At 33.2% G+C, this 27,869-nt stretch overlaps 5 protein-coding genes across 11 annotated transcripts; 3 read left to right on the plus strand and 2 right to left on the minus strand.

The window, feature by feature from the left end:
- Nucleotides 1-5,294: 5,294 nt before the first annotated feature.
- On the plus strand, nucleotides 5,295-11,813 carry LOC105631483 (kinase with adenine nucleotide alpha hydrolases-like domain-containing protein). Of its 2 annotated transcripts, none has more exons than XM_012213615.4 (10): nucleotides 5,295-5,631; nucleotides 6,039-7,009; nucleotides 7,521-7,675; nucleotides 7,756-7,850; nucleotides 8,050-9,086; nucleotides 9,547-9,707; nucleotides 10,066-10,142; nucleotides 10,228-10,375; nucleotides 10,608-10,757; nucleotides 11,338-11,813. In XM_012213615.4, the coding sequence occupies exons 2-10, from the start codon at nucleotides 6,826-6,828 to the stop codon at nucleotides 11,581-11,583; spliced, it is 2,253 nt and encodes a 750-aa protein (XP_012069005.1). In that variant the 5' UTR covers nucleotides 5,295-5,631; nucleotides 6,039-6,825; the 3' UTR covers nucleotides 11,584-11,813. The 2 variants fall into 2 exon arrangements, with proteins under 2 accessions (XP_012069005.1, XP_012069004.1); XM_012213614.4 differs by having other exon boundaries at nucleotides 5,295-5,535.
- A 1,145-nt stretch (nucleotides 11,814-12,958) lies between these two features.
- On the minus strand, nucleotides 12,959-16,892 carry LOC105631482 (RNA-binding (RRM/RBD/RNP motifs) family protein). Of its 2 annotated transcripts, none has more exons than XM_020678397.3 (10): nucleotides 16,520-16,892; nucleotides 16,239-16,301; nucleotides 15,736-15,817; nucleotides 15,577-15,651; nucleotides 15,187-15,265; nucleotides 14,996-15,038; nucleotides 14,376-14,479; nucleotides 14,131-14,200; nucleotides 13,451-13,533; nucleotides 12,959-13,332 (listed from the first exon to the last, which is right to left on the minus strand). In XM_020678397.3, the coding sequence occupies exons 1-10, from the start codon at nucleotides 16,724-16,726 to the stop codon at nucleotides 13,302-13,304; spliced, it is 837 nt and encodes a 278-aa protein (XP_020534056.1). In that variant the 5' UTR covers nucleotides 16,727-16,892; the 3' UTR covers nucleotides 12,959-13,301. The 2 variants fall into 2 exon arrangements, with proteins under 2 accessions (XP_020534056.1, XP_012069003.1); XM_012213613.4 differs by having other exon boundaries at nucleotides 14,376-14,485; nucleotides 16,520-16,890.
- A 1,054-nt stretch (nucleotides 16,893-17,946) lies between these two features.
- PRA7 (PRA1 (Prenylated rab acceptor) family protein) lies at nucleotides 17,947-18,883 on the minus strand. The gene has a single exon (XM_012213612.4). It carries the CDS (start codon nucleotides 18,725-18,727, stop codon nucleotides 18,134-18,136), a length of 594 nt encoding a protein of 197 aa, XP_012069002.1. The 5' UTR covers nucleotides 18,728-18,883; the 3' UTR covers nucleotides 17,947-18,133.
- Nucleotides 18,884-20,908: 2,025 nt separating this feature from the next.
- On the plus strand, nucleotides 20,909-24,160 carry PLDEPSILON (phospholipase D alpha 4). Its single transcript, XM_012213611.4, has 4 exons — nucleotides 20,909-21,273; nucleotides 21,516-22,076; nucleotides 22,325-23,525; nucleotides 23,649-24,160. Exons 1-4 carry the CDS (start codon nucleotides 21,187-21,189, stop codon nucleotides 24,080-24,082), a joined length of 2,283 nt encoding a protein of 760 aa, XP_012069001.1. The 5' UTR covers nucleotides 20,909-21,186; the 3' UTR covers nucleotides 24,083-24,160.
- Nucleotides 24,161-25,055: 895 nt separating this feature from the next.
- LOC105631691 (calcineurin B-like protein 10) lies at nucleotides 25,056-27,303 on the plus strand. Of its 5 annotated transcripts, none has more exons than XR_002284132.3 (9): nucleotides 25,056-25,214; nucleotides 25,390-25,555; nucleotides 25,671-25,753; nucleotides 25,911-25,970; nucleotides 26,056-26,164; nucleotides 26,236-26,315; nucleotides 26,395-26,482; nucleotides 26,634-26,746; nucleotides 26,880-26,941. XR_002284132.3 is itself a non-coding variant. In XM_020678409.3 (9 exons), exons 1-9 carry the CDS (start codon nucleotides 25,188-25,190, stop codon nucleotides 26,932-26,934), a joined length of 750 nt encoding a protein of 249 aa, XP_020534068.1. In that variant the 5' UTR covers nucleotides 25,057-25,187; the 3' UTR covers nucleotides 26,935-27,303. The 5 variants fall into 5 exon arrangements, 4 of the variants coding, with proteins under 4 accessions (XP_020534068.1, XP_020534067.1, XP_012069254.1 ...); XM_020678409.3 differs by having other exon boundaries at nucleotides 25,057-25,214; nucleotides 26,080-26,164; nucleotides 26,402-26,482; nucleotides 26,880-27,303; XM_020678408.3 differs by having other exon boundaries at nucleotides 25,058-25,214; nucleotides 26,402-26,482; nucleotides 26,880-27,303.
- The last annotated feature ends 566 nt before the right edge of the window (nucleotides 27,304-27,869 follow it).

The raw sequence follows: 27,869 nt of genomic DNA on the forward strand, positions 1-27,869 counted from the left end.
TTCTAAAATCATATTCAATCTTTTAGTTTCATATCATCTATTCAACAATTTTGTCACTTTTTATAACTTATTAATATCAATTTTTTTTATAACTTATTATTGGTTTGGATTAAAATAATGCTTAATGGTTGGTCGTTGTCCCTATGAAAGTCCTCAAGTTAATAGTTTAATAAGGGGAAGAAAACAAAAACACCCTTTGGACGTGCATGGCATAACTCACAATTATTCTTAATTTTAATCTGATCCATCAAATTTAAAACTAATTAATACTTAATCCATATGATTTATTATTTAAAGCATGATTAAGAGAAAAGACAATCAATTGCCTGGAAAGGTACAAGAACCACCATTTCCAATTTCAAATAAATTAGTCCCACCAACAGGTCCACCGCACGCCATTCATATTAACTGGCTAGACCTTGTATTGCATGTTTTTGGTGCCACCCCTATTTATAATTTAATTCTTTAGTGCATTCCCATGTCTTCTAAATGCTTGTGCATGATTCTTTTCTTCTTTCTTTCTTTAGTTTTTTTTTTTTTTTATTTCATCACTATATTTATTTTCCTTTTATTGGATTAAAGTTTCAATAACTATTAAAAATAATTCTTAATATTTCATTGTTAATTTTAATTAACACTATAAATGAACTGAAACGAATTGGGTTACATGAACTTAAATTCGGCTCGATAATAGTATATATAATTTCAAACATGACTTGTTATCATTTATAGCTTAAAAAAAAAAAAAAAAACTATCTAGATTTGAACTCAAGTGAGAGTTTAATAGACAAGCTCAAGCTCGAATTCGATTAACATATCTATATTCAGCTCGTTAAATTTATCAACCAACTCAAATAGCTCATTATTAGATTAACTCAGTTACGATGTTAATTTGAATCATCTTTTGATATTTTGCTTAAAAGCCCTGTCCTAATTAAAAGTTTGCTATTAACTTTAAATTGGAATACCCACAATATATAAATAAATATATGGACCATAAATGATAAAAAAAGAGAAAATAATAAGGACGAACCCATCACATACTAATTGTTGGAGATTGTACTTTTTATGCATTTGAAATAAAACATTTAATCACTTAATTATGAATTTAATGACTCCAATTAAATTAAGTTCTTAGCAAATGGTTATGTCAATTGCACCAAGTATAATTGCTAGCTTGTTTACAGCAATTTGGGAGACCAAATTACTCCTACCAATCAACCTAGAATAAGCACAAATTTAACAAAAAAAACGTGTTTTTTATTATTAAAATCATGTGAAGACAACATGGTGATGATGCTACACAAAAACTAAGAGACAATTAATGAAATTTTAATTATATAAACTTCATGACATTAAATATAATTAATTAATTAACCTAATACTACTATATAACGCAGAGTTAATCTTGATTAACACGACCTTGTCCTCCTTATTGAGCATAACTAAACCCTGTCCTTTACGATAAAACAAGCAGGCAATTCCGGTTTAAAGGGATAAAACAGAGACCGTTGCAATATAAAAATAGACATATCAAACAAAAAAATAATAAAAAAAAGATTAATAATGAATTTTTGTTATAAAATAATAATTTGGTCCTTGAAACTCATAATCAAATGATTCGCAGGTTCGAAAGCTGCTAGACATGATCCGTGGCACGTGGCGCAAAAAATGATTTGTTACATCGGCTGCCAATACGCAGTCGTTTGATTTTACTAAGCTCTTTAGCTAGCCATGATGAGATCACTCTTACAGTTCTCCTCGTCATCCACGCATTTTACTTATTTAGCCTCATTTGGAGATGAAATGGGAAGAGTACTTTTAAATTTACATAATCAATATGGTTTAAATTTTTCAATACAATGTGTGTGAATGGTAATATAAAAATTTTAATAAGATTTGAGATAAATTGGAATTATTTAATATTGACATAAAGTTTAAATTAATCCACCTAAGTCGAGTTTTGTTAAAATTGAATTCAATTTATTAAAAATAATATTTAAATTCAAATTTTAAAAAATTGAATCCTCAATTTGTTTAACTCAGGTTATTTACAAACGAACTTAGGTTGAGCTCGGTTCTAATTTACAGTTAACAAAAAAATTATTGTCCATTTATAAATTTACATTGAAGCTTGAATTTTTTAATTACATAGTAATCACAAGTCTTTGAATTTAGCTTGTTTATGTTTTTTTTTTAAAAAAAAAATTATTGAGACGTTTAACAGATTAAAATAATATTATAAACTATATAATATGATAATTCTTCTTTTTACCTATCAAACAGTGAAAACGCTTGCCGTCGATTGGATATTAAAGCTCAAATTTGAGTCGGTAAATTTATTCTACCAATTTAAATGAATTTCTTTGGAGTTGAATTGGGAGCATTTCACCAACACATTCCACCCATTTAGTGGTAAAAGAGGAGCATGTAAAAATCGATTGGATTATTGAAGGTAAATTTCGATTGCATTAAATAAGGAAAGTCCAGGATAAGTCAATGGATGAGTTCCCACGTAAACATCGTCCTCAAAACTCAGAAGTAAATGTTAAGAGAAAGATGACAGTTGGGAAGCTAACGTGCGCACCGCTGGCTGGCAAACGGAAAACGTTGGTTATTGGGAACTGTTCTGAGGGGGACAGCTGAATGGTAATGAGCTAACTTGACGGAGATTGGTAACGGCGACTGGGTCCACAAGTATTGTTCAAGCGGGTCCCACTCTAAACCTTTGGGACACCCTGGTAATGTGCTACCACTGTTGAACTGTAGTTGGAGTTGGAGGTGGCCTTGAATGCTAACGTCGTGAGCCTATTCACAGCTTTGCATTTACTAATATTTATTGCGAAATCAAAAATGAATTAATAAGAGGACTAAGATAAAGGACAAAGTTTTGAGTTTATTTACGATTTAAGGATTTTCTCTTTTCCTTGGCTTAACTGTTAATTAATGCGGGTATTAGAACTGGATAAAACCTTACACGTGTCAAACAGATAGCAACTGCGAAATTCAACCATTAGATAATAAGAGTTTTTGTTTCTTACAACAATGGATATTGCAATAAAAAATATTAAAATTGATTGTATTCAAAATTTAACTGGACAAGAAAGAGAAAGGAATAAATAAATAAAAAAAAAGAAGATTGTCTTGGCTTTGTTTTTGTAATATGTACAATGAGATTCATGCTTTTTCAAAAAAAAAAAAAAAAAAAAAAAGAGAGAGAGATTCTTGCTTTTATTCAAACAAATAATTCCATTCCCATTTTGATTTGAAATTTAAATTTTAAAATTGTATAAAAATTTATTATATTATTTTTTGTCAAAAAAAAAAAAAAACTTCAACATGCATGCTACATATTTATATTAAGATTATTAATATGTTATATTAAGTGAGAAGCTTCAAAAGCAACATTTGAAGAGAGTTTTGATGTTCTACGTATTTATTAAGATTATTAATAAATTTTCTTTACAATATATATAAAACTTAAATTTCATTGACATATTCACTATATTGCGTGTCTTTTCTTTTTTATATGAATAGAATGTATAATTTTCCTCGAGCTACAAAGCGTAAAGATTTTTTACTCTCTTAGTAACTGAGTTTTATATAAATTTAACTTAAATTTTTATTATTTCAGAGATTGAAATCACTTACTATTTCAATTAACATCTTATTAATTTACGTTCTTTCTTTTCAGAAACTAAAATGACATACTTTTATGTTGAAATTTTTGCATTTACACGTGCAAGGTGTATGGTTGATACTTTGTCAATTTTAATTAATACACATGAAATGGATGGGATGGTAGTTGCATTTAAACCTTTCCATGGGAATGCACATCAATGAGACCAATTCTTTCATTAAATGACGAAATATATGAATTAATCTTTATATTTTAAATTATTCTCTAAATTTTATGAGGGACCTCTTATATCACTAAAGTTATAAATTTTGGTAACGTTGCATGCCTCGTCAAACTAGCAATAATAATTTTCATGGTTTTTAATTATTATATATGGATATTAAATTATTGTATAGCTAGTATGACTTTTTGATATTTTAAACTATTTAACAATTTCTCACATTTTAATTATTTAACAAATATTTAATTAATCCAATTGTAAGTTGAAATGATTTATATATTTATTTAGAAGTATTTAATTGTTTAATAGTAAAAATTAAGAGTATTATAAATATTTTCTATGTCGTTCCGTCATGTACATGTATTCGGTCTTAAATTTGGATGTTCCTGCTCGTGCCCGGAGAGAGAATGGGCACGACTCCCCCTCTTCCCGTTCTACTGTCCAAAACACGCCGGCCATTCTAAGTTCTGGGGTTGGACAATGTAAATTCATGCATTATAGGTCTCTCAAGTTTTTTTTTTTTTATTAAAATTAAAATAAAATATTTCATATCATAGTTATTTCTTTTTTATTTTTTAATTTATCTTTGCTTCTTGCACTTATTTAAGATTCGAACTTAAATTTTTTTATGAAAATTTTAAAAATGATGTTTTTAGTATTTACGTAATCTTAATAGTAAAAACTTTAAGTTTTGAACTCTTGATTTTATAAATAAAATTTTTTTGAGATGCAGTCAACTTTATTAATTAAATTGTCTGTTGGTTTATAAATGGGGAATTTTTCATGAAGAACCAATTTAATTTGAAACGTACTTTAAATTTAAAACACAAATGTTTAAGCGGGGTGAGAAAGTAATGCACAGTCTAAACCTTTTGTACTTTGAAGATGCCAAAGACCAATAAATTGGAATTAAACCTAAAAAGATCATAAAGATTAAAGCAAGGTCTAATAACAATATAAATAAATTATTAAATTCTCCGCCTCCAAATTAAAATTACACAGCATCTTTCTTAAATCATATCACAGACATCTCCATCACCGTCAAATTTAAGTAAACCACCAATCTTATCACATGGGTCCCGCTTGTCAATCATCACTCATCAGTCATTGGCTGTGACTATCCTGACGCTGTTCATGTGATTGTGCGCCGTATAACGTTCAAAGAATGCATAAACGACAAAGCCACAAAGCCAAACTTTAACTTTTCTTTTCATTCGCTAAAGATGGCGCCTGCCAACTTTCAAAAACACAAAAACGACATCGTGTAAATTCTCAAACCATAAACCCAATTACGGAATTTAAGCAGAATAGCCAGGGCAAATTTGGTAAAATAACGGAAAGAAAATTGTATGGTACTGTAGATTTTGTAACTGTGGAGTTTATATAAATAAATACCAAAACTGAGAGACTCAGACAGACAGAACTGTATCTTTCTTCTCTCAAAGCTGATTATATTATAGACTGATTTAATCTTTTTTTTTTTTTTTTTACTTCGCTTTTGTTTTATTATAATTTTAAAATCTCGATTGAAAAGCAGATAGAGTGAAACACAGAAAGAGAGAGAGAATGAGATGGAGATGGAGATAGAGAGAGATAATATACTATAAGAGGAGAGGAGTTTCAAGTTTTTACTCATCTCCAGAAATTGAAGAGAAAATTGATTTGATTGTTTCTTGTAAGTAAACCCTAAAGATATTTTCCTCTTCGTTTTGTTTTCGCGCGCTCTGACTCTCTGCGCGACTGCTTTGCTGTTTTGGTTGAAACTTCGGAGGTATAATTTGAGGAAGTAGTTGTTTTGGGATCAAAGAGTTTTTTGTTTTTAATTATTTTACTTTTTCTCGGGAAACAAACACACTTTTTTGATTTTTTTTTCTTCATTTTGATTTTGGTTTGGTCTACAATGCTTTGAGGAGCTGTGGCATTTTGAGCCTTTAGCTTATGTTTTGAAGGTTTTTGGATCTAAAAATGCTTTCTTTTCTGCTGTTGATTTTTGTTTGCCAGTTTCAAGCCTTATGGTTTGAAAGTGAAAAGTCTCATTGTTGTTGTTTTACTAGTTTATGTAATGAAATGAAATCATCAATGATTACTTTCTTATATTTTCATTTGATATAGGATTATTTATTTATTTATTTTCTGTTGTTGTATGTCCTGATTCTGGTCTTGGTTTCTGATGTGCAGGACAGTGTGACTTGTCTTTTGAGTGCTTGTTAGAGTTCAAATTTGGGGTTTAAAAGTGAAGATTCCATAGTCAAATCGATCAGTGAAAAAGCTTGAATATCTGCTCTATTTTGTGCATGATTTTGTTGGTCCTATTGGATGCAAAAACAAGAGAATCTGCAATCTGCATTGCTTATCTGGGATCCAGCAATTACTCCTTATTTTTCACCTCTTGGAGCTGTTTCTTTTACTACTTTGACTTACTGATTGAAGGCTCAAAAAGCAATTCTAGTCTGTGACAGATAATAAGGTCTAGTTTTGGTGCTGTGTCTTTTTCCATTTTTCCAAAACAGTGTTGGTGATTCTCTCTGTGAAGTTTTGTAGAAGAGCAACTGAGTTTTTGTCAAATTTGTGCCAGTGGAATCAACTTCTTGCTTTTTGAGCCAAAAGGATAACTAGATCCTCAAGATTTCTGGGTACTATATGGGGATCAAGTAGGAAAGGAAAGGAAAGACAACTTGTGTACTAGGTTTGTTTTTTGTGAGTGATAGTTGTGGAATTTAAGTGAAAATGGTGAAAATGGTCTTTTCAACGAAGGTGTGTCTGCTTCTGTTATGACTGTAAGGGTATGGTTTACTTGTCGGTGGTACATGCGTTTCAATCCAACATGGTGGGGGCAAAGCAATAATGCATAAAATGTTTTTGTGTCTTACGGCTTCTGTATGACTGTATGGGATTGATGAATATCGGCAATTTGATATATTAAAGGAACTAGGAGAGGTTTTTTATACATTTTGCGGTTGTAGTGATGAGTAGAGAGCAAAGGAGAGGAAAACAAGAGAAAGGCGGCTCCGATGTCGCCGAGAAGGTCGTAGTTGCAGTTAAGGCATCCAAGGAGATTCCTAAGATTGCCTTGGTGTGGGCTTTGACTCATGTTGTGCAAGCTGGGGACTGCATTACTCTGCTTGTTGTTGTACCTTCACAGAGTTCAGGTGTCTTTTCATCTCCATTCGCCTTATATGGGCTTGGTCTTGTCAAATTTTTAGTAGTAAATGTGATTGGTACATTCTATTGCTAACATTAATAGATTAGGCTCATTTCTTAAATTGATCATTTTGCCTTATTCCTACCAGTCCCGCTTCAATATCAGCTTGTCCATTATATTTTCAGCTGATGAGTACTTTCAGATGGTACTTTTACCTTCTAGTAAATGAAGGAAATTTCGTTGACGTTTCCAATATCAGAAGGCATTTTGGGGAAGAGAAAATGTTGCTGTGTATCAGCTTTTTCTGGCCATGTATCTTCCATTTTACAATTTTTCTTGGTAGAGCGTTAGTACTGGTATAATGGCGGAAATTCGAAATTTTCCAGCCTCGTTGTGGAAATTAATTATAGTACTTTTGACCTCAGTGAATTTCAGCTGCACCATTTTTCTTCATTTGTTTTCCCCCCTTCTTTATTGAATATGATACTTACAAGTTGCTTGTTTCTGCAATCCTTCAGGTAGAAAGTTATGGGGTTTCCCGAGATTTGCTGGGGACTGTGCCAGTGGTCACCGGAAGTCTCATTCAGGAGCAACCTCAGAGCAGAAGTGTGATATTACAGATTCTTGCTCCCAGATGATCCTTCAGCTTCATGATGTTTATGATCCAAACAAGGTGAGTTCATCTATATATGCTCAATTTCTGTTCAATGCCTTGCATGCTAATACTATGTTTTCTGTCTTTATTTTTTACAGATCAATGTGAAGATAAAAATTGTTTCTGGATCACCTTGTGGTTCTGTGGCTGCAGAAGCCAAGAGATCACAAGCCAATTGGGTTGTATTAGACAAGTAAAACTCTATTTGTATTTTTTTTTTTTTTTTTTTTTTTTTTTTTGAAAAGTACTTGTAATGTTTTGTCCTCTCCCAAAACAAAGACCTAGCCACTAAGATTTTGAATTAACATGCATAATGCTTTTCATGCCCCAGAATTCGTGCTAATGCTCTAATTCATGCATTATCATTCAACATATTTTGGTTTGTTTTGCAGACAGCTGAAGCATGAGGAAAAATGCTGCATGGAAGAACTACAATGCAACATAGTTGTTATGAAACGTTCCCAGCCAAAGGTTCTTCGCTTGAATTTGGTTGGATCACCTAAAAAAGCTGAAAGTGCAGGTCCATTACCTTCTGAACTAGATGAAGCTTCTGATAAACATACAAAAAATAAACATGATTGTTCAGATTCCATTAGAGGACCAGTTGTGACTCCAACAAGTAGTCCAGAGCTAGGGACACCATTTACTGCTACTGAAGCTGGAACATCTTCAGTGTCAAGTGATCCTGGAACCTCGCCATTTTTTATCTCAGAAATGAATGGAGACCTGAAGAAAGAGGAATCATTAATCATGAAGAAAAATAGGGATGTTGATGAATCTAGTTCAGACACAGACAGTGAACATTTGTCTTCAGCTTCCGCAAGTTTGAGGTTTGAACCATGGATAGGAGAATTCATTAGTTCTCAAATTCAATCCTCACGACACATGGAAGATGGATCACAGAGAAGTGCCAGTATGGCTCCAGTGTCAACAACTAAAGCTTTGCTAGAGAAGTTTTCAAAACTTGACAGAAAAACTGGGAATGGATTGTCTAACTTTAGGACTGATTTAGATTTAAGTGGAAATGTGAGAGAAGCAATATCATTATCTAGAAATGCACCTCCTGGCCCCCCTCCTCTGTGTTCAATATGTCAACACAAGGCACCAGTGTTTGGAAAACCTCCGAGGTGGTTCAGCTATGCTGAGTTGGAGCTTGCAACTGGTGGATTTTCACAAGCAAATTTCTTGGCAGAGGGTGGGTTTGGATCTGTTCACAGAGGTGTGTTGCCAGATGGCCAGGCAGTTGCTGTCAAGCAACACAAATTGGCTAGTTCACAGGGGGATCTTGAATTTTGCTCAGAGGTTGAAGTCCTAAGCTGTGCTCAGCATCGGAATGTTGTTATGCTGATTGGATACTGTATTGAGGACAAAAGGAGGTTGTTGGTTTATGAATACATATGCAATGGGTCACTCGATTCTCATCTATATGGTAATTTCTTTGGCTCTGAATGAAGAATTTAATGCTTGCATTATACAGATTATTCGGTATGTGTCCAGATCATCAATGACAATTACTGATGCACTCTAATTTCATTTGTGGACTTACAAACGTTAGAGGGATTTCTGCAATGTTAACATGACTCTGTAAAGGTCTATCATTAATATTTTTCTAACATCTTGCCCTAACTGTAATTTGAGGATATCTATTGGCAATCTGCTGGAAATTCATTCAGATATAATTTCGAGGGGAATTATTGGTGAACTATAGCATACAATTTAGAAGATATAATTTGAGAGCTTCATAATCCGGTTTTTAGTTGGATATTCATCAATACTATCATGATCATGATCATACTAAAGTTTTGGAAGGAACTTGTGTGTGTATCATATGAAATTTTTCTGGGTGCCAACAGTTTTATTGTATATTTACCTAGAATAGCATGTTTCAGGGCGTCATCAGGAGCCTCTAGAATGGTCTGCACGCCAGAAGATTGCTGTGGGAGCTGCTCGAGGCTTACGCTATCTTCATGAAGAATGCCGAGTAGGTTGCATTGTCCATCGTGACATGAGGCCAAACAACATCCTCATCACCCATGATTTTGAACCACTGGTATGGAGATTTATACTATACAGTTTGAAATAATTTCTTATCTTAATATCAGATGACCATAATTTACATCTGCTTGGATAATCGGTCTTTTAATTCTTTTTGCTACTAAAATAATTTGGCTGTTCTGACTTTCTTGATAGACCATATTTGAATAGGGTCTTTTAGATGCTCAAATTCTGAAATTTGTAGCGCTGTTGATGTTAGAGTTTGAAAAGCAATGGACAATGTTTTCCTTTTCAGGTTTCTGATTAAGAATTTGAGTCTCAGGTCGCATGACATGTGGACTTCACTTGCTAAACTGTTTGATTTCTGGCTTTTATTGATTGATTTATTTATTTATTTATTTTTATTTTGCTAGGTTGGGGATTTTGGCCTGGCAAGATGGCAGCCTGATGGAGATACTGGTGTTGAAACAAGAGTGATTGGAACATTTGGGTATTTATAATTGGTTCATTTACTTTCAAGTTTTACCTTATCAATGCAGTAGCAAAATGCAGTAAGAAATTCTAATTTGCTGCAGGTATTTGGCTCCAGAATATGCCCAAAGTGGGCAGATAACAGAAAAGGCTGATGTTTATTCCTTTGGGGTTGTATTGGTTGAGCTTGTTACAGGACGGAAAGCAGTGGATCTTAATCGGCCCAAGGGCCAGCAGTGTCTCACAGAATGGGTATGCTTTAAGAATCAATTTTTCTATTTGCAGCTCACTTTGGTATTTATAAATTACAGACTTCTCTCTCGCTCTCTCTATATATATATGTGTGTGTGTGTGTTTGAGAGAGAAAGAGAGAGAGAGAGAGATACATGACTGGATAATAAACCATTCGAGTCTTAATTTTTAGGCTGTAGTTTCTTTGATTTTATAAGTTTCATTCTCATTATGCTTTTTTAATTTGGAACAGGCACGCCCTCTGTTGGAGGAATATGCCATAGATGAACTGATTGACCCACGGCTAGGAAATCGCTTTACAGAACAGGAGGTTTACTGCATGCTTCATGCAGCATCATTATGTATAAGGCGGGATCCTCACTCTAGGCCTCGCATGTCACAGGTAAGGAGAAACTTCCAACACGCACATGCACACAGAGTCAAGGTTGTCTTTCCACAGTTGAAATTCATATAGAATCTTTCATCATTTTCTTCAGACATTTGTTGGCTTACAAGTCCTTAAAAGCGTCATATAATTTAGAATTGATTTGTGCAGACAATATTATAGTGGTTTCAAATGATTTTCATTTTCATGGTTATCTATAACAAGAAATTTTCCCTAGTTCAATCCTTAGTCTAAATTATGAATTCCTTGTTGAAACTTAGGAATAGTGGACAGGGATAGGTGATAACAAAATTGTAAGGTCTACATGTCATGGAAAGATATGGACTGTTGGAAAACCTAAGAAACTCCTAATAAGAAAGTGTTTAATTGGATGCAAGATATTAGGTATCTTGTTTGTTGAGGATTTTAGTTATTTTTGTGAACACTTTGTACACATACATTTTCTTGAATTCATTAGGGGTGCCAGTTTCTGTGCTTTAGCTTCTCTTCTTTCATGCTATAACATTCTAGCATATTGGATATTATCACAAGTATTTAGGTCTTCTTTTGTGTAATTGTGTTCCTACACTGCATGAAGGTTCTCCGCATACTAGAAGGTGACATGCTCATGGATGCAAACTACACATCCACACCTGGTTATGATGTGGGAAACCGTAGCGGACGGATTTGGGCAGAGCAGCAGCAGCAGCACCAACATTACAGTGGTCCGCTGTCAAATGAGGCACCAGAAGGGTTCAGTAAGCTGTCTCTGGAGACCCTAAGGCCTGCATTCTGGGAAAGGGACAAGGCCCGGAGGATTTCATGTGAAGATGATGAACTGTAAAGCGTTTTGAAATACAAACTGTATGCTATATATGTCCCTGGCCCCTTTTTGTGATTTGCATTTGGTTTTTGCCTTAATATTTTGGTCCAATGCCATCTAGATTTTGCTTTGTATAGTGGAAGGGAAGTAGGGGGTAGTAGTGTTGTGTAATTCTTTGGTAAATGATAGAAACTCATATTAATTATCAATATGCAATTTTCCTTTAAATCAATGAAGCAGCTTTCGAGGAATTTAATGCTCTTCACTTGTTTATGGGTGCATGTAAATTTGTTTGAATCTTGATATTAGAGCCAGAAGCACAGACAACTGATCTCAGATTTGTCTTACATTAACAAGCAAACATGAACCAAGAAAACAATTAATGAGGGTTGCAGGGAAAACCCTACTCTTAAGATTTTGAGTTTTAAATTTTGAAAATCATAAAAAACAAAGCCAAGCCATAAATCTGATAATGACACGGCATCTTGATTTCAGACACGGTTTTAACTGTTTATTTGGTTTTTGGCTCTTGCTGCCTCGAGCTTTTAATACCAGGGCAGCATTTGATCATTTATGTTATCCACAGGAGCAAGTGGGTTGCTATGTAAATATTGTCTTATCTGGCTATGATGGTGGTTTATGATTTTCAGAGAACTTACCCTGTACTGAATTGTCTTCACTTGACTTTGACATGTCATGGGTTAACTTATTTTTAAAATTTTTTTTCCTACTTCTGCTGATTCTATAACTGCATTCTAAAGCTACGGGTACAATTTGGTTGTGTGTGACAGTTGATTCAGTTTTCATAAACAGATTAATTAATTAATAATAATAATAAATTCATGTGTTCATCCCAAGTCCAAGTTATTGCCAAAAAGTGTTTGATTACCAGTTATTGGCTTATTGCTACTTCAAAAAATAAGTACGAAATGTTTACCAGTGAGCTGATCTAGCTAAGATTTATTTAACATTTGCATAAAATCATCCTTTTCAAAATGTATTAATTATAAATGTCATCAATTTTCATAATTATGTTTTGCGTGCAGTATTTTGAAATTGAATGATTATGATACTCATATTACAACTATTTTTTTTTTCTTTGAGAAACCATTACAAGTAAACTTATTTACTATAAAATTTACGAAAAAAGAAAATTTGTTGTTTACTTAAACTAGCCTTTTCTATTTTTAATTTGTACAAGTCGAAATCAGTAAATTTCTATGCCCATACTAAGGCTAAACCTAGACTCAAGTTCGAATTTCTCTCCTCCATTACTTCAAAAATACAAATGTAAACCACGAGCCAACAAATAATATGAGCGTAAAGCAATTATACCTAAACATATTTTGTTGCTTGATTATGCATAATGAATAACGATCATCCAATCCAGAGGAAATGAAACAACCTATCGAAAGATGATTAATCTTACATCATTGTTGTATATTCATAATTAGAGTCATATCATTTTACAAAGTATTGCTAATCATTGCAAAATGAAGAGAGAAACTAAAAAAAGGATTTCATTTATAAACCCACCGCAATGCACAAGCAACTTTGCTTGTTTAAGAGCAAATGAAAAACCATTAAAGCAGTTGGTATTGGCTTTCTGCAAATGGAAATTTCTCGGTTTTCCTTCATCCCTGATAAAAGAACTTGAGGCAAAAGTTACAAAAAAATTGTTGCATTAAGCAGACGGTTCTCTGTTGGCAGTGTAAAATTGTAGCTTAATTTTCTCCCTGCTAGGGTTTCCTCATTTTGGACCTGGCATATCTGGAAAGCACCAATGAAAGAAGAAGAAGAAGAAGAAGAAAAAAAAAACCAATTAGTGTCGTGCTATGATGAGATATATCCATGTTGAAAGAGCATAAAGAGAGTTAAGAAAAAGTACTCTATGTGCATGCCGCCTCGGTCTGATGATGGTAACAAGGTACCCTGAAGTTCCTCCATGGTTTTCTTAGCTTGGTCAATTTCCTATCAGAAATAGAAAACGTAAGAAAAGATCACTCATGCAAGGTTTCCATGAGTGAATGAATTTTCTGCCGCTGATCTCGATTTTAATAATACGATGATTTAGATACGTTCAGTACAAATAAGCTTCTGTTGTCTACTTAAGGACAAACATCAATGCCCTAGACTATTTAATATAATGGAGCAAGAAACTCGTACAGGTTATAAATAACCAGAGAGATGAATCTTAGAATAGTCAAATGGAAATAGTTCATAAATAAAGATTACCAAGCGACTGGGTAATGGTAATGCAATACAACAGCAATCAACATGCTTATGCGGTCAGAGTCACACTATATTAGTCCAAATCAGTGAACCATGTTATACTAATGGCTTTGCTGAATGAATGAGGCTTTCTCTTGAGTCAGCAAAGCATTCCAAGTAAAATGCAACAGCACCAAGTAGCCATGGAATCATGCATGCATATGTAACCGAACTTTAGTGGATGCAAATAAAGTTTTCCTGTTTTCTTTATTGGATGCATATCTGCTGTGTGTTTTCACGACCCTGGACCAAATGTGGTAGTAATAAAATCAAGTCTTTAAGTGCCAATATTAATACCTCAAAATCAGCAAAGGCAACTGGCATACCACCTTTAGCACGCATTTTCAGCACATTGAACCCCGGATATCTGGAACCAAAAGAATTTTAAGCAATCAAATTCCTTGTTATGTACTAGATGATAATGGCATTATGAATATGGAGCCACTTAGAGAAGAGATGGAAATTAATTACTCCATTTAATACGGAAATAATACCAAAAGAAAAGAAAAAACAAAGAAATAAGAATATAAACTGTAACTTACTGTGAGAGAGTTTGCCTTAGTTCATCTTCAGTGCAATTTGGACCAAGATTAGCAATAAACAAAGTGGAACAAGGATTAACACCTCCTTCTGCAGACTTTTCTAACTGCTCCTGCAGAAAACATTTAATACAAACGCAAAGTCAAAGCATTTGATTGAACTATTGAAGCATGGTCATCAATAAAACAAATTGTTCATAAATGGACAATAGGAAACATGAAGAGTTCAAAGATCCAAAACATGCAAACTGACAGCACAGTGCGAGTAATTTAGTGTATAACTTTCTTTCCATCCTTAGCCTCCCCAGTGAGTTTGATAGTTAAACTTTGCAAACAAACTGCTGAGGCATGGAGCAGGGAGATGGAGATTGCACTAAATATTTTGTCCAACAAACTAATAAACACAATAACCAGTTTATTTTTACATGCTTATGTACCAATTTCATAATTTTAGAGTAGGTTTCAGATGCCCCTCACCGCACAATGAACTAGTATATGATGCATAGAAAAAGAACAGAAGGCAACACAACAAGGTAAGTCTTGCCTTTGGTACCATGCACAGAACACCTACACAAGTATCAAAGCACCTCTTTAATGGACAAAATGAAATGCCATTCACTTACATATGCAGCTACTACAGCACTGTCAGGATCACCAGCTGCCTCACTACACATCAGAAAAAGAAGAAAAACTCAGATGTGCTGAATGGTTTGCAAGTTGCAACAACTTGATGAATCATTATAAATCCATAAGCTAAACAAGTTACTGAAGTCTTCAAACAATTTACGAAAATGCCTTTTAAAGAGTCTCCAACCTTTTTAAGCTCACCAAGTCACCCTGGTTGGCTGAACCAACATTGCCAGCTGCAGGTGCTTCATCAGAGTCACTGGCTCCTGAATGTGGAAATACAGTCCAATGTGAAAGGTAAGTCATACGATCGGGTCCCAGGAACATGCCAATTCATGTGTATAATAATAAAAATGAAATTATTAATAATAATAATGAAATTAAGGAAAGCATGGAAAATGACAGCTAAGGGCATAAACTGCATCTAATGGCTAGCTTATAACTTGAAAGGCAACTTCAACTATGAGCGGAAAGGACAAAAGAATTACATTTAAACTTAGATACCAATTATTAAATATCAATTTAACTATAGATTAACACTTGGTTCATATCAATTTATGTATAAATTAACAAGTACCATCATCACTTGATGTTTCTTGGGCATTAGAGGTCTGTTGTGTTCGTTTATCAATAACCACATAGGCTCCACTCCCTGCATAAGAAAAACTACCGGTTTAGAATCTGATACATATTGGAAACAATCATCTCATATTGGTGAAACAAGCAACCATATTACCTGGTTTACGTTTCCTCCTTGAATTTGATCTGGCAAGTTCTATATGCAGAGTGGACCCAGTTTGAGGATCAAATTTTACACCCTGAACGTAGGGAAACAAAGGGAAATGACAGTAACAAGACAATTTTTCAAAAGCTTCAAACAGAAAGGTACAATCCCTTTCCGTGCAACCATATAACTTAGCTCCAGCAACAATTGAATTAGAGGAAAAAGAGGCAAGCCGTTGGGTCCTTTGATGCAGTTAATGATGTTTTAGTGAGACATGCTCAGATTTCCAGCAAATGCCAAGATCAAATTATACTGATAATTTGGAGTTTGATGCATTTTAATTTGTATGTGAGCAGTAGACTTAAGTTGCTAATGTACAATAAATTGTATAATAACCAAAGCATTTATGCAGTACAATGCTGTAGACCTCCATTATAGTAAAACAAACCCTAATTAATTCAGGACTGAAGTAGGAGAAGTGATGATAAAAGAAAAGATGCTTAATTTATTCTCACGTTTAAAGAGTGCATAGCGGCAATTGCTGATTGGTGATTGAAGAAGGTAGCAAATGCAACAACCTGCAATGAATCAAAGAAACATAAATATTCAAGCTCTTACATTTCTGATTTTTTTTCTTTTTTTTTGAGAAAAGCTCATCACTTTAGTAGAAACTATCTTTATAAATGAAACTCTTTGCAACTTTTGTTATTTGTTGAGAAGAAATTTCTCAGGAAACAAACAGAAAAATTCAGTAATTATTGTTTGTCGGGGAACTAATGCAATTTAGAGGAAGAACCTGGTTGCCACGACCGGTGTACTTGAGCTGGCAAGAGTCAAAACCGGGGCGTCGGCGAAAGAGGTTGTGAATCTCCCGTGGCTTGACATCGTCTGGAAGTCCTGAGACGAAAAGCGTGTTAATTCCGTTCCGGTCAGGCGGTGGTGGTAAGGGTGGTGGTTGCTGCAGCTGGTAATAGGGATCGTAGGTTTGATGAAGATGTGCCATTAATTTTTATTCTATTGGGCTGTTGGAATTTGGAACTTCACGGCTATGATTCACTACAGAACCAGTCGGAAGGTCGCACCGTTGGTGGTGGCCGTAGACAGCCGCAAGAGAGTTTTTACTTTTCAGGGAGAGAATGTAAATTGAAGTGGCATTATTAATTAAAAACAAAATTTTATCCAAAATTCAAAAATTTTATACTCCAAAATTTAGTACTTTCTAATTTGTCATAATGTTTTATTTAAGGCTTTTTTAAGGTAAAGTAATGCAATTTAAGTTTTAGTATTAACACAACATTTAACATTTTAAAATTAATACACTCTTATTGAATATATGAAAAATAAGCCAACTATACAGCTGAATTAGTTCTTCCTTTTACTCTTTACATTCGTATAATTAAAAGAAATTGAATTTAAAATCTCCATCTTTTATATAAATGAAATATCAACCGTATCATATCTGATTATCAATATATACATTATCGTAGGAAAGTATTTTTTAATTAACATTACACATCAATAATATTTCATGGTGATTTATAATATATATATTTCATATTCATATTTCACAATAATCAATAATTAATATGATATCCATAAACTAATTACATCAAAATTATCCCATAAAGGTACACCTTTATATTTATTTTGAATGGAATTTTGTTTCCATACATACAGAAGAGGACATACAAAAATAAGATCTGTAGGATTTTTTTTTTTTGTTGAGTTTTTTTATGAGTATTTTCATATCATTTATAAATGTAAAATTAATCTCATTTTAAAATTTATGATTGTCTCTTATTGTAAATTAAATGGTTTTTTCACGGTTGAAATTTTTAATTTTATAAAACTTACGTATTTGAAACTCAAACGAATTTTAGCATTAGAGTCTTTTTATTATTATTATTATTATTATTATTATTATATGCAATAAACTTTTAATGGATTAGCTGTAATATCTTTATTTAGAATTGTTGCATTCTAATATAATTTCTTTAGAAATCATATTAGAAAACAAGATTGAAAGTATAAATAAAAGAATATTCAAATGTAAAACCAAGAATAGAGAGTTAGTGACAATCATGCAAGTTCCCAAGAAAAAGTAATGTAAAATGGAGAAATAGTGAGCCAAAGAAGACAATCAAAAGCAATTATGTTCTTTCACCCACCATTCAAACCAACCAGCAAAAATAAAATAAAAATGAATAACTACAATCCTATCAATTCCAGAAACTTCAATCCAAAATCAAAATTATTAGAGAAAAAAATACAATAAAATTAGTGATGGGCACCAAATTAACAAACAAACAAAGAAAAACAAATTTGAATTAATCTTTCTAACACCATTAACTTAAAAAATTAATTAAAAAAACATCCCCCACAAACAAAAAAATAAAAAAGACCTCACAAATCAAGAAGAAGAAGAAGAGGAAGCACCACCACCTCCCCCGCCACTAACACCGGCAGTGGTCATTAACCCAGTAGCCTCCTCATCCAAAAACAAATCATCAGTCCTCCTTATGATAGCATGCACCACCACAACCACCACCCCAACAAGCAGCGACACCAGAACATTCAAAGTAACACGGGTCAGCAACAAGAACACTATAGTCAAAACTCCAAGAGCGATCATAACCACCCGATCGTCAATCGTACGGCCAAAAACAACCAACGGTTCATCTCTCAAGAAATACAAGAAAAGCCAAGCAGCCATCATCACTATAAACACTATAAGAGAAATTGGATGCCAAAGAAGGCTCAAGAACAAGATTATTAGTATTATTATGGCGTAGTTCATTCGAAAATAGGCGACGTTTGTCTTGACTCGAACCATAGCTTCTGCTAGACTTGCAGGGAGACCTAAAGAACGGAAATTGAACATTAATTTCCATGGCCTGCGGTATCCTAATCCTTCTTTTATTCTTTCTTTGGCTCGAGATATGTATTCAAGTTTTGTTGTGGCTCCTGGCGAAGTTGAAGTTGGAATCGTGCCGTATGTTGTCATTTTCCGGCGAGATTCCGATGGTTGAAGTGGGAATTTTGAGTCAGTTTTTGAAGTGTTGGTTTCTGTTAGAGGTTTGACCTTCTGGTTTGTGTCAAAGAGAGAACGTGGTAAGTAATCCAAGGGAGAAGGAAATTATGCCAGCTATATATAAATTTTTAAGTAGATTATGATAGGTACTAATTTATAGACTGATTTCAGTAATTTTTTCATAATGAGAACTAATCTGATGGATATAAGTATAATTTACAACGTTAATTCGATTTATTAACGTCTCATTAATAGGAAAAAGCAAACTTTAAATTTGCAATTAATCAATAATTTTGACTTAGGAGTTGTAAATAAGTTTCATTCATACATATAATGTCGGCAACATTTAAATATGAGACTTGAAATTTTTATTGCTTTTTTCTTTGGATTATATTTGGACGTGGCTTTTCAAATACACCTCCAAATAATATTAATAATTTACATTATCAATAATATCAATAGTGATTGTTATTGAACTTCTTTATTAATTGGTATCGGATAGGATTTTGGCATAATTTAAGTTTAATATATATATTTTTAAATAAAAAGTTGATATCTTTACACGGAAATTAAAAATAATATTATTTTATAATTCATTTCTTTAAATTTTAAATAATAACGTAAACATCAATATCTATAGATGCTATATAAATACTAATAAAGATATACACTGTATGAAAAGCTGATGTCAAATGCGTCATATCAGATCTTCGCAAGACCAAAACTGATGAAATGTGTGCTCATTAAAAAAAAAAAAAAAAAAAACATAAAATAAACTTTATCATGAACAGGTATTCACTAAAAATAAATTAAAACCGTTGGATGAATCGTACGGTTGATATTAGTGAGGTACATGGATTTTGATACGCTTGGGAAATATCTGAAAATAATTATTATTATCAGATGAAGGTAGTTGCGGTTAGAGGGCGATGGCCCCAAGATCTAATGAACAACCTTTCAATTCGAACCAAGCATGAGTTGGACTCTTACGCAGACAAGACCGCACTAAGGGAGGAAGGGCCGGCATTGGTAAACAGACGGCAAGTTACCGCCGACGCGGGCCAGCCTGCCCACATGTCATGTTCAGATTACTAGAAAGTTGTGTACAACTTTTTTCCTCACATTGTAAAAGTCATGGGTATCCATTCTAAATCCAAAAGGACAGCAGTTTACACATGGCGCGATGCCAATGCACTTAAAAGAACGCGACCAATTAGGTATTGCCACGTCAGCAACTTAAAATAGGGAACAACGCAGGTTATTGAAGCTCAAGGGAGGGGTCAAAGAGAAAGAGCCATGTGAAGTAAAGTTTTTGGGACTTTTTGTGGGCAGTGTGGTAGCAAATGAAGCGATGTCAAAAGGAAATTATGTGTTTGTATTATTTTAATTTGGTAGCACATGAGGAAAGGAATTTACTTATCATATATTAAAAGACATGTTTCTTTTTCTTGAATGATTGGAGTAATGATTAACAAGAAACCAAAAATTTAGGGAGAAAAAGAAATCAAGAAATGATTTTTCAAGCTTAATTATGGTTTTCTTCAAGTGGGGAATAATTTACATGGTAGGAGATGTTAATATAGTTATGGCAATGCACACTTTATATCGGACAATAATTAAAATCTTAAAATTATCTCATTTACGAATTTTTGTTTCCTTCAGTGAAGTGAAACTATGAAGTAATAATTAATGAAAGAAGATCCGAGAGAAAATAAAAAAAGAACGAAGATATTTAATGCATCAAAGTCAGTGGGGTCGTGAAAAAATCATAAAAGTCTTAAAAGAGTAAAGTGACAAAAACATGAAAAAAACATGATTTAACTAGAATAATGTTGTTCCTGTGAAGAGTGTTTTTGGTTTTGCTTGTAGTATATAAATACATACACATGAGCTTGCATATAATTGGTTTCATATATGATATATCCAACTCATTTGTACCTTATAGAAAGCCCAGTTAGGTGCTAGGAAAATAATTTATTACTAATTGAGCTTAAGATAAGCTTCAAGGTGCTTAATTTTGAGTTTTGATTTCAACAAAAAAATTTCAACAGTCACCAATAGAATAGGAAACAAGTGAGAAAAATATGGATAGTATATTCTATAGTTCAGAGGAAAAGTGAGATTTAAAGAACTTGAGCTTGAAGTGAAATCTTGTTGACAAACTACTTGAAGGTTGCCTCTAAGATTAGCTAATAGCAAAATGGAGAATTTCGCAAGTTTTTCCAAAGCTACTTCCAACACATTCAATTGCATTCTAAGTTATTCATTTGCTTGTGTTAATTTGTAACTTCACACACTTACCTACCTTTATATACTATTTCTAATCAACCCAATTCTTCCAAATTAGAACTCAATTGACAATTATCATCTCCTATTCTTCATTTTCCTTTCTCCATCTTTGAAGAGGATAAATTGTTCTAAGACCAATAGAAATGGAAGGAGAGCAAAAGTTCCTCCATGGAACAATTGAAGTTACAATTTTTGATGCAACACCTTATACACCTCCATTTCCTTTCAATGTAAGTATTGATTTTTTCTTTTAAAAAATTAGTATAAATAATCCTAAAATATAAGAACAGATGTGCACTCGACTATTAAATTAGTTTGAGTTCTCGAATGATATATTAAGTATGATTTTTCTCTCTAAATTAGCTAAAATTTGTATAAGATTGGATGTCTAGATTAAATTAAATGGTATTAAGAGGAAGTAATTGACATTTTAATTATTTACCTGACAAAGTTTCCAAATTCTATTTTCTAGTGTCTATTTATGAATCCAAAGGCTGCATATGTGACCATCAAGATAGACAAGAAGAAGGTGGCAAAGACGACTCATGAAAGTGATCGTATATGGAACCAAACATTTCAAATTCTATGTGCTCATCCTTTAGATTCAATCATTACCATTACTTTGAAAACAAAATGCTCAATCTTCGGAAAATTTCAAATCCAAGCACACAAAATCCTCACCCAAGAAACCTTCATTAATGGTTTCTTTCCACTTCTAATGGAAAATGGTAAGCCAAATCCTGAAGTCAAGCTCAGATTCTTGTTATGGTTTAAACCAGCAGAAATCGAACCAAGTTGGAGAAAAATACTCAGCAATGGTGAATTCCAAGGACTTAAAAATTCTACATTTCCTCAGAGATCGAATTGCCATGTGACACTTTATCAAGATGCTCACCATCTCAATACCTTTCAACCTCCGCTTGCTCTTTGTGGGTCTCCAAGAAAATTATGGGAGGATGTTTATAAAGCCATTGATGGTGCAAAGCATTTAATTTACATTGCAGGGTGGTCTTTCAATCCCAAGATGGTCCTAGTAAGTGAAATCCTATAGCAACACCATTTTCTTTTTTTAACTCTTGCTTGTAATTATTACAAGCCAAATGAGTCGAAATAATATTTGAGCTATAAAGCAAGGGGCGACCCTCCCCTTTGAATAATTCTCACTAAAATGATGAAAACTCATGCTTACGGAAAGATGAAATTGAGACTCACCATACCATATTTGATTGAACTAATATTAGTGAGACTTAATATTCAACAAGTTAATGTTAATCTATGCAGGTAAGGGATCCTGAAACAGAAATCCCACGTGCAATAGGAATAAAGCTTGGAGAGTTATTGAAAAGAAAAGCTGAGGAAGGTGTGGCAGTTAGAATTATGGTTTGGGATGATGAAACTTCTTTGCCTATAATCAAGAACAAAGGAGTAATGAGAACTCATGATGAAGATGCATTTGCCTATTTCAAACACACAAAAGTAATATGCAAATTATGTCCAAGATTACACCATAAGTTCCCTACTTTGTTTGCTCATCATCAGAAGACTATAACAATAGATACAAGAGGAAGTGATTCGATAAACAATGATAGAGAAATCATGAGCTTCGTTGGTGGTCTAGATCTCTGCGATGGTCGATTTGACACAGAACAACATTCTTTGTTTCGAACATTAAATAAAGAATCACATTTTTGTGATTTCTATCAAACGAACATTTCTGGTGCTAGTCTTCATAAGGGAGGGCCAAGAGAGCCATGGCATGATACACATGCTTGTATTATTGGTCAGGCTGCTTGGGATATACTAACTAATTTTGAGGAAAGGTGGAATAAACAATTTGACCCTTCTTTATTAATCCCTACTAATTCTATACCAAATCTCATCCACCAATCTATTTCTTCAAGCATTTCCAATGCTAGAAATTGGAAAGTTCAAGTCTTTCGATCAATTGATCATGTTTCAGCAACCTTAATGGCAAAACACATGAAAGTGGAGAAGAGCATTCATGAAGCTTATGTAGAAGCAATTAGAAAAGCAGAAAGGTTTATCTACATTGAGAACCAGTATTTTATTGGAGGGTGTCATTTGTGGGATAAAGATAAGCATAGTGGATGTAGAAATTTAATTCCTATTGAAATTGCACTTAAAATAGTGACTAAGATTAAGGCAAAAGAGAGATTTGCAGTATATATTCTGATACCAATGTGGCCTGAAGGGGTTCCAGAGAGTGAACCTGTTCAGGATATATTGCATTGGACTAGACAGACGATGGCAATGATGTACAAGCTGATAGGAGAAGCATTGCAGGAATCCGGCGAGCCGGGCCATCCAAGAGATTACTTGAACTTCTTTTGCCTTGCTAATAGGGAAAAAGAGAGCAAAGGAGAGTTTGTTCCTCCATATTCACCCCATCCTTCAACACAATATTGGAATGCACAAAAGCACAGGAGATTTATGATTTATGTACACTCCAAGCTCATGATAGGTATGTTGTTAATCTTGCCTCTCCTCCTCTTTTATTTCTATAGACCACGAACCCATATTGATAACTTGTGATTATTCACTAATTAATTACTTTTTTTTCATGATTTGCGAATTTATTTCACAGTGGATGACGCGTACATATTAATAGGATCAGCAAATGTGAATCAAAGGTCAATGGATGGGCAACGAGACACTGAGATTGCAATAGGGTGCTTCCAACAAGAAAATGGGAAAAACAAGATTACTACTAATGATATAAAAGCATACCGTATGTCATTATGGTATGAACATACTGGCCTAGCAGTAGAAACATTCCAAAATCCACAAAGTTTGGAATGTGTCCAAAGAATTTATACCTTAGGGGATATAATGTGGAAAGTTTACAGTTCTGAAGAAGTTATAGACATGGAAGGTGTGCATTTAGTAAATTATCCAGTTAATGTGACAAAGGATGGTCTTGTGGAGGATCTTGTTGATGGAAATAGTAATTTTCCTGATACAAAAACCCCAGTCAAGGGTAGGAGGTCAAAGATTCTACCTCCTATTTTCACTACATAGTTCTTAAGAGAGATAATAATGGATTAATTGCTAATTAAGTTAAATGCTAGTTCATCAATGGTATGATATTTTTTAATATTTGACTCCTCTGTGTTTTTATATTTTATTTCAGTAGTGTAGATAAAGTTCATGTCAAATGGGTTCTATCTATTTCAACGTAGCTAGACTGAAGTGATGTAAAGGATTTGAAATGTCAATAATTGAAAGAAGCATTATGAACATGCAGACAAATTAATTTATCCCAACACATTATTGATATTCTTGCCCATGACAACCAAATCCTGTCCCTCAATTATCTACTCTAGAGGGACATTACTATGGGTAGAATTTAATTATATATATCTATAAAGATATAGTTAATTGAATTGATTAATTCATATAATATTTATCAACGTAATGAATATTATTTAAGAAAATATCAAATTGTACTAAGGTTTAATCCACTTAAAATAAATTTTCTTTATAAACAGAAGTTTTGTCTCCTTGGAAACTGATTTAGCTTTATTATAGTCTATTGGTTGTCCTTATGAACGAGTGAAAAGAAAGAACAACTTCTAATTGATGCTTGATTGTTAAGAGGAAATTTGAATATTGTGACATTGTTTTGACAGCCACAAAAGTTAACATCATTTTCATATTCTTCCCTGAAGATAAGTTGCTGACTCAACTTGTATTATTATAATATTGAGTCTCATAAGGATTAATTCTGAGGCAAGAATGTCAATTGATCAAATACTCGATACACACAAGGAAAAAAAAAAAAAAAACATTATTAAATAATCAGTGATAGAGATTATCATGTTCTACTTCAATTATGATACTCTTTACAATCAGCGGCGGATTAGAAAAAAGTTTTTTTTTTCTAGGGTCAATATATAATTTTACAAAGAAAAGACGGGTCAAATGAAATTAATTTTTCCTAATTTTAAAAATACAGTCATTAAATTTTCCTATTTGTCAATTCAAAAGTTTTGTCATGATGGTTACTGAAACGGCAAGCAACCTGTCTAGAGTGTGTTTATTTTGATTGTGGATGGTGTTTGTTACAAAACGACAATTCTCTTCTCCCTATTATCTATCCATGAATTGTTAATTATTTCCAAATATGGATTCAACGGGCAGCTCTCTACAGGTCTCTCCATCTATTTTTCTATTTTACAATTTGTACACAGCTTAGTCTTGTTCTAGCTTAAACGTATAGAAATGACGCAAAATAAAGAACCCACCAAGACTTTTATGTTTTCTTTGCTTTTCCATCATTAATTAGCTAATCTCTATGTTCTATGGTTTGGAAATGATTTGATAAGGGGTCAAGCTATTTGACGATACATGCAAGACTCTGTTCAGTGTTTAAAGCAATAGGAGAAGCTGTGATCTCTAGTTTTGTTGGTTGCTTTATTTTCTACACTTCAACTCCAAAACTCCATTGTTATACCTTCAACGACCTCAATCATATTGCTAGCAGAACTCTATGTTTGTATCTTTGCCTCTATGAATATGCATATGTTTTCTTTGTGATAATTTCTCTGTTAGATTTGGATTTTGAGATTTTTTTTTCTTTTTTTTGGGGTGGTGGGTGCTGTCACAGTTACTGTCAATGAGGTGGAGGCTTTGCTTGAGCTGTTCAAAAAGCTGAGTAGTTCAATAATTGATGATGGCTTTATACACAAGGTATCTCTCTCCCAATTACAATTCTGTTATAGAAGATACTCCTACCTAAAAATTAGTGTAAACCAAGCATGTTTACAAAGTTAACATTATCCTTTGCCAAATATTTTTACCAGTTAAGAGATTGCGTTGTTCTTTTCTATTCGTTTATCATTTACAGGAAGAGCTTCAATTGGCACTACTGAGAACTACAGCCGGCAAAAACATTTTCTTGGACAGGGTAAATTCCCCATGGCAACCTCTCATTATGTAATGATAATTCTACCACCTCAATCCTTCATTTTCATTTTATTGATCTGATACAGTTATTTGATATTTTCGATGAGAAGAAAGAAGGTGTTATTGATTTTGAGGAATTTGTATATGCATTCAATGTTTTTCATCCCCGAGCCTGTCTAGAGGACAAAATTGATTGTAAGTTTTGGTGGGATCGTTTCAGTTTCTTCATTTTATTCAACATTTAATGTTAAAATAAGTTGGTTTAGTTCTTTGTTCCTTTGGGTTTAATGCAGTTTCATTTAGGTTGTATGATTTGAGACAGACGGGATATATCGAGAAGGAAGAAGTGAGTATCTCTACCATTTGCAGTCCAGTAGCTGAAGTTAATATGAACTGGTAAATTTAGCTGTTGACTTCTTTGGTAGTTTTCAGGTCAGGCAAATGTTAAATGCCACTATGTTGGAATCTGGCTTACAGCTTTCAGAGGAACATCTCGAAGCCATAATTGAAAAGGTGCAGAAAGATTTTCCTTTCCAAACTATGCTTTCTTTTAAGTATCATCGATTTCTTTATCTTTAAAAATAATAATGATAATAATAATAAAAAAAAAAAGCTTTGAAGCTTGAATTTGTGTCCGTTAATGGTGACTACTTTCTTTTCTCAGACATTTGCCGATGCCGATGTCGACAAGGATGGTAAAATTAACAAAGAAGAATGGAAGGCATTTGTTATTTTGCACCCAACCCTTTTGAAGCACATGACTCTTCCTTACCTGAAGTAACACATTTCATATATATATATATATATATATATATATATATATATATATATTTAACTTATTATTGTGTAAACGATGTCGTTTGACACTGACAATAGTCTGTAACTGTAATTATGTCTGCTTATTTTGCAGGGACATCACCACAGTGTTTCCGAGTTTTATTTTCAACACTGAAGTTGCTGACTAAAGTTTTGGCACCAATTTTCTTCCGAAGCAACTGATAAAGAAGTCCAATTGCAGATGGCAAACTAGCTTCCAGATTTGCCACTGTTTATTTTACATCTTCTACTGCTGTATATTTGATTAAATTGCAGATGGAAGAGGGGTTTTACCGCTGTACATTTGATTAAATTGCAGATGGAAAAGGACAAACCCTTCTGCATATATTTATTTATTTATTTTTGTTCACAGCTAAATTGCCAAAATTGTATATATATCATTTGAACCATGTACTCTCATGTTCCCAAATATTTGTCCCTTTTGAAAAAGTATTACATTCCCAAATACTTATTATATTTGTGAATTTTACAAATAATAAATTATTTTTTTATTTCTACCTTTGTATATAACCAATAGCGATTGCTTCATTTCCTCAATAATTTATTATAACGTAAACAAATTAAAAGTAGTAACAGTCAATTCATTCAATAATTTATTATAATTTAAACTAATTAAATAATTTTCTTAAAAAACTTAAAAAACATGAAATTGATTTAGACATTACAGCTACCAGCATTTTGATCACCTGCATAGTCCTAAATGAATAATGTTTCCCTGACAAGCACATGGAAGGGTGGGTCAGGTAGGAATTGAATTATTAAAATAGCATGACTTTGGACCAACTGTGTCCCATTCCATGTCAGTTACATTTGTCTTCAGCATTCTAGTTAAGGGCATGATTTTACATTCAGTTGAATTCTAATAGGATCGAAGAGAAGGGCATGAAGTTGATGGTGAAGAAGAAAAGAGGAATAGAAGAATTTTAATTCAATCAGATGTGCAAGAGAAGCCTAAGCAGTCAATTTCTGCCATCCAAATTATGAAAATTCTACAAAAATCATCTAGTCCATTGGAAAAATAAAATATGATAGCACATTTGCATTCCAGAAATCATTTGCAGAC

Source organism: Jatropha curcas, chromosome 1 (assembly GCF_041381405.1).
Source record: "Jatropha curcas cultivar XTBG-Jc1 chromosome 1, XTBG_Jcur_1.0, whole genome shotgun sequence".
Classification (NCBI taxonomy): Eukaryota; Viridiplantae; Streptophyta; class Magnoliopsida; order Malpighiales; family Euphorbiaceae; genus Jatropha; species Jatropha curcas.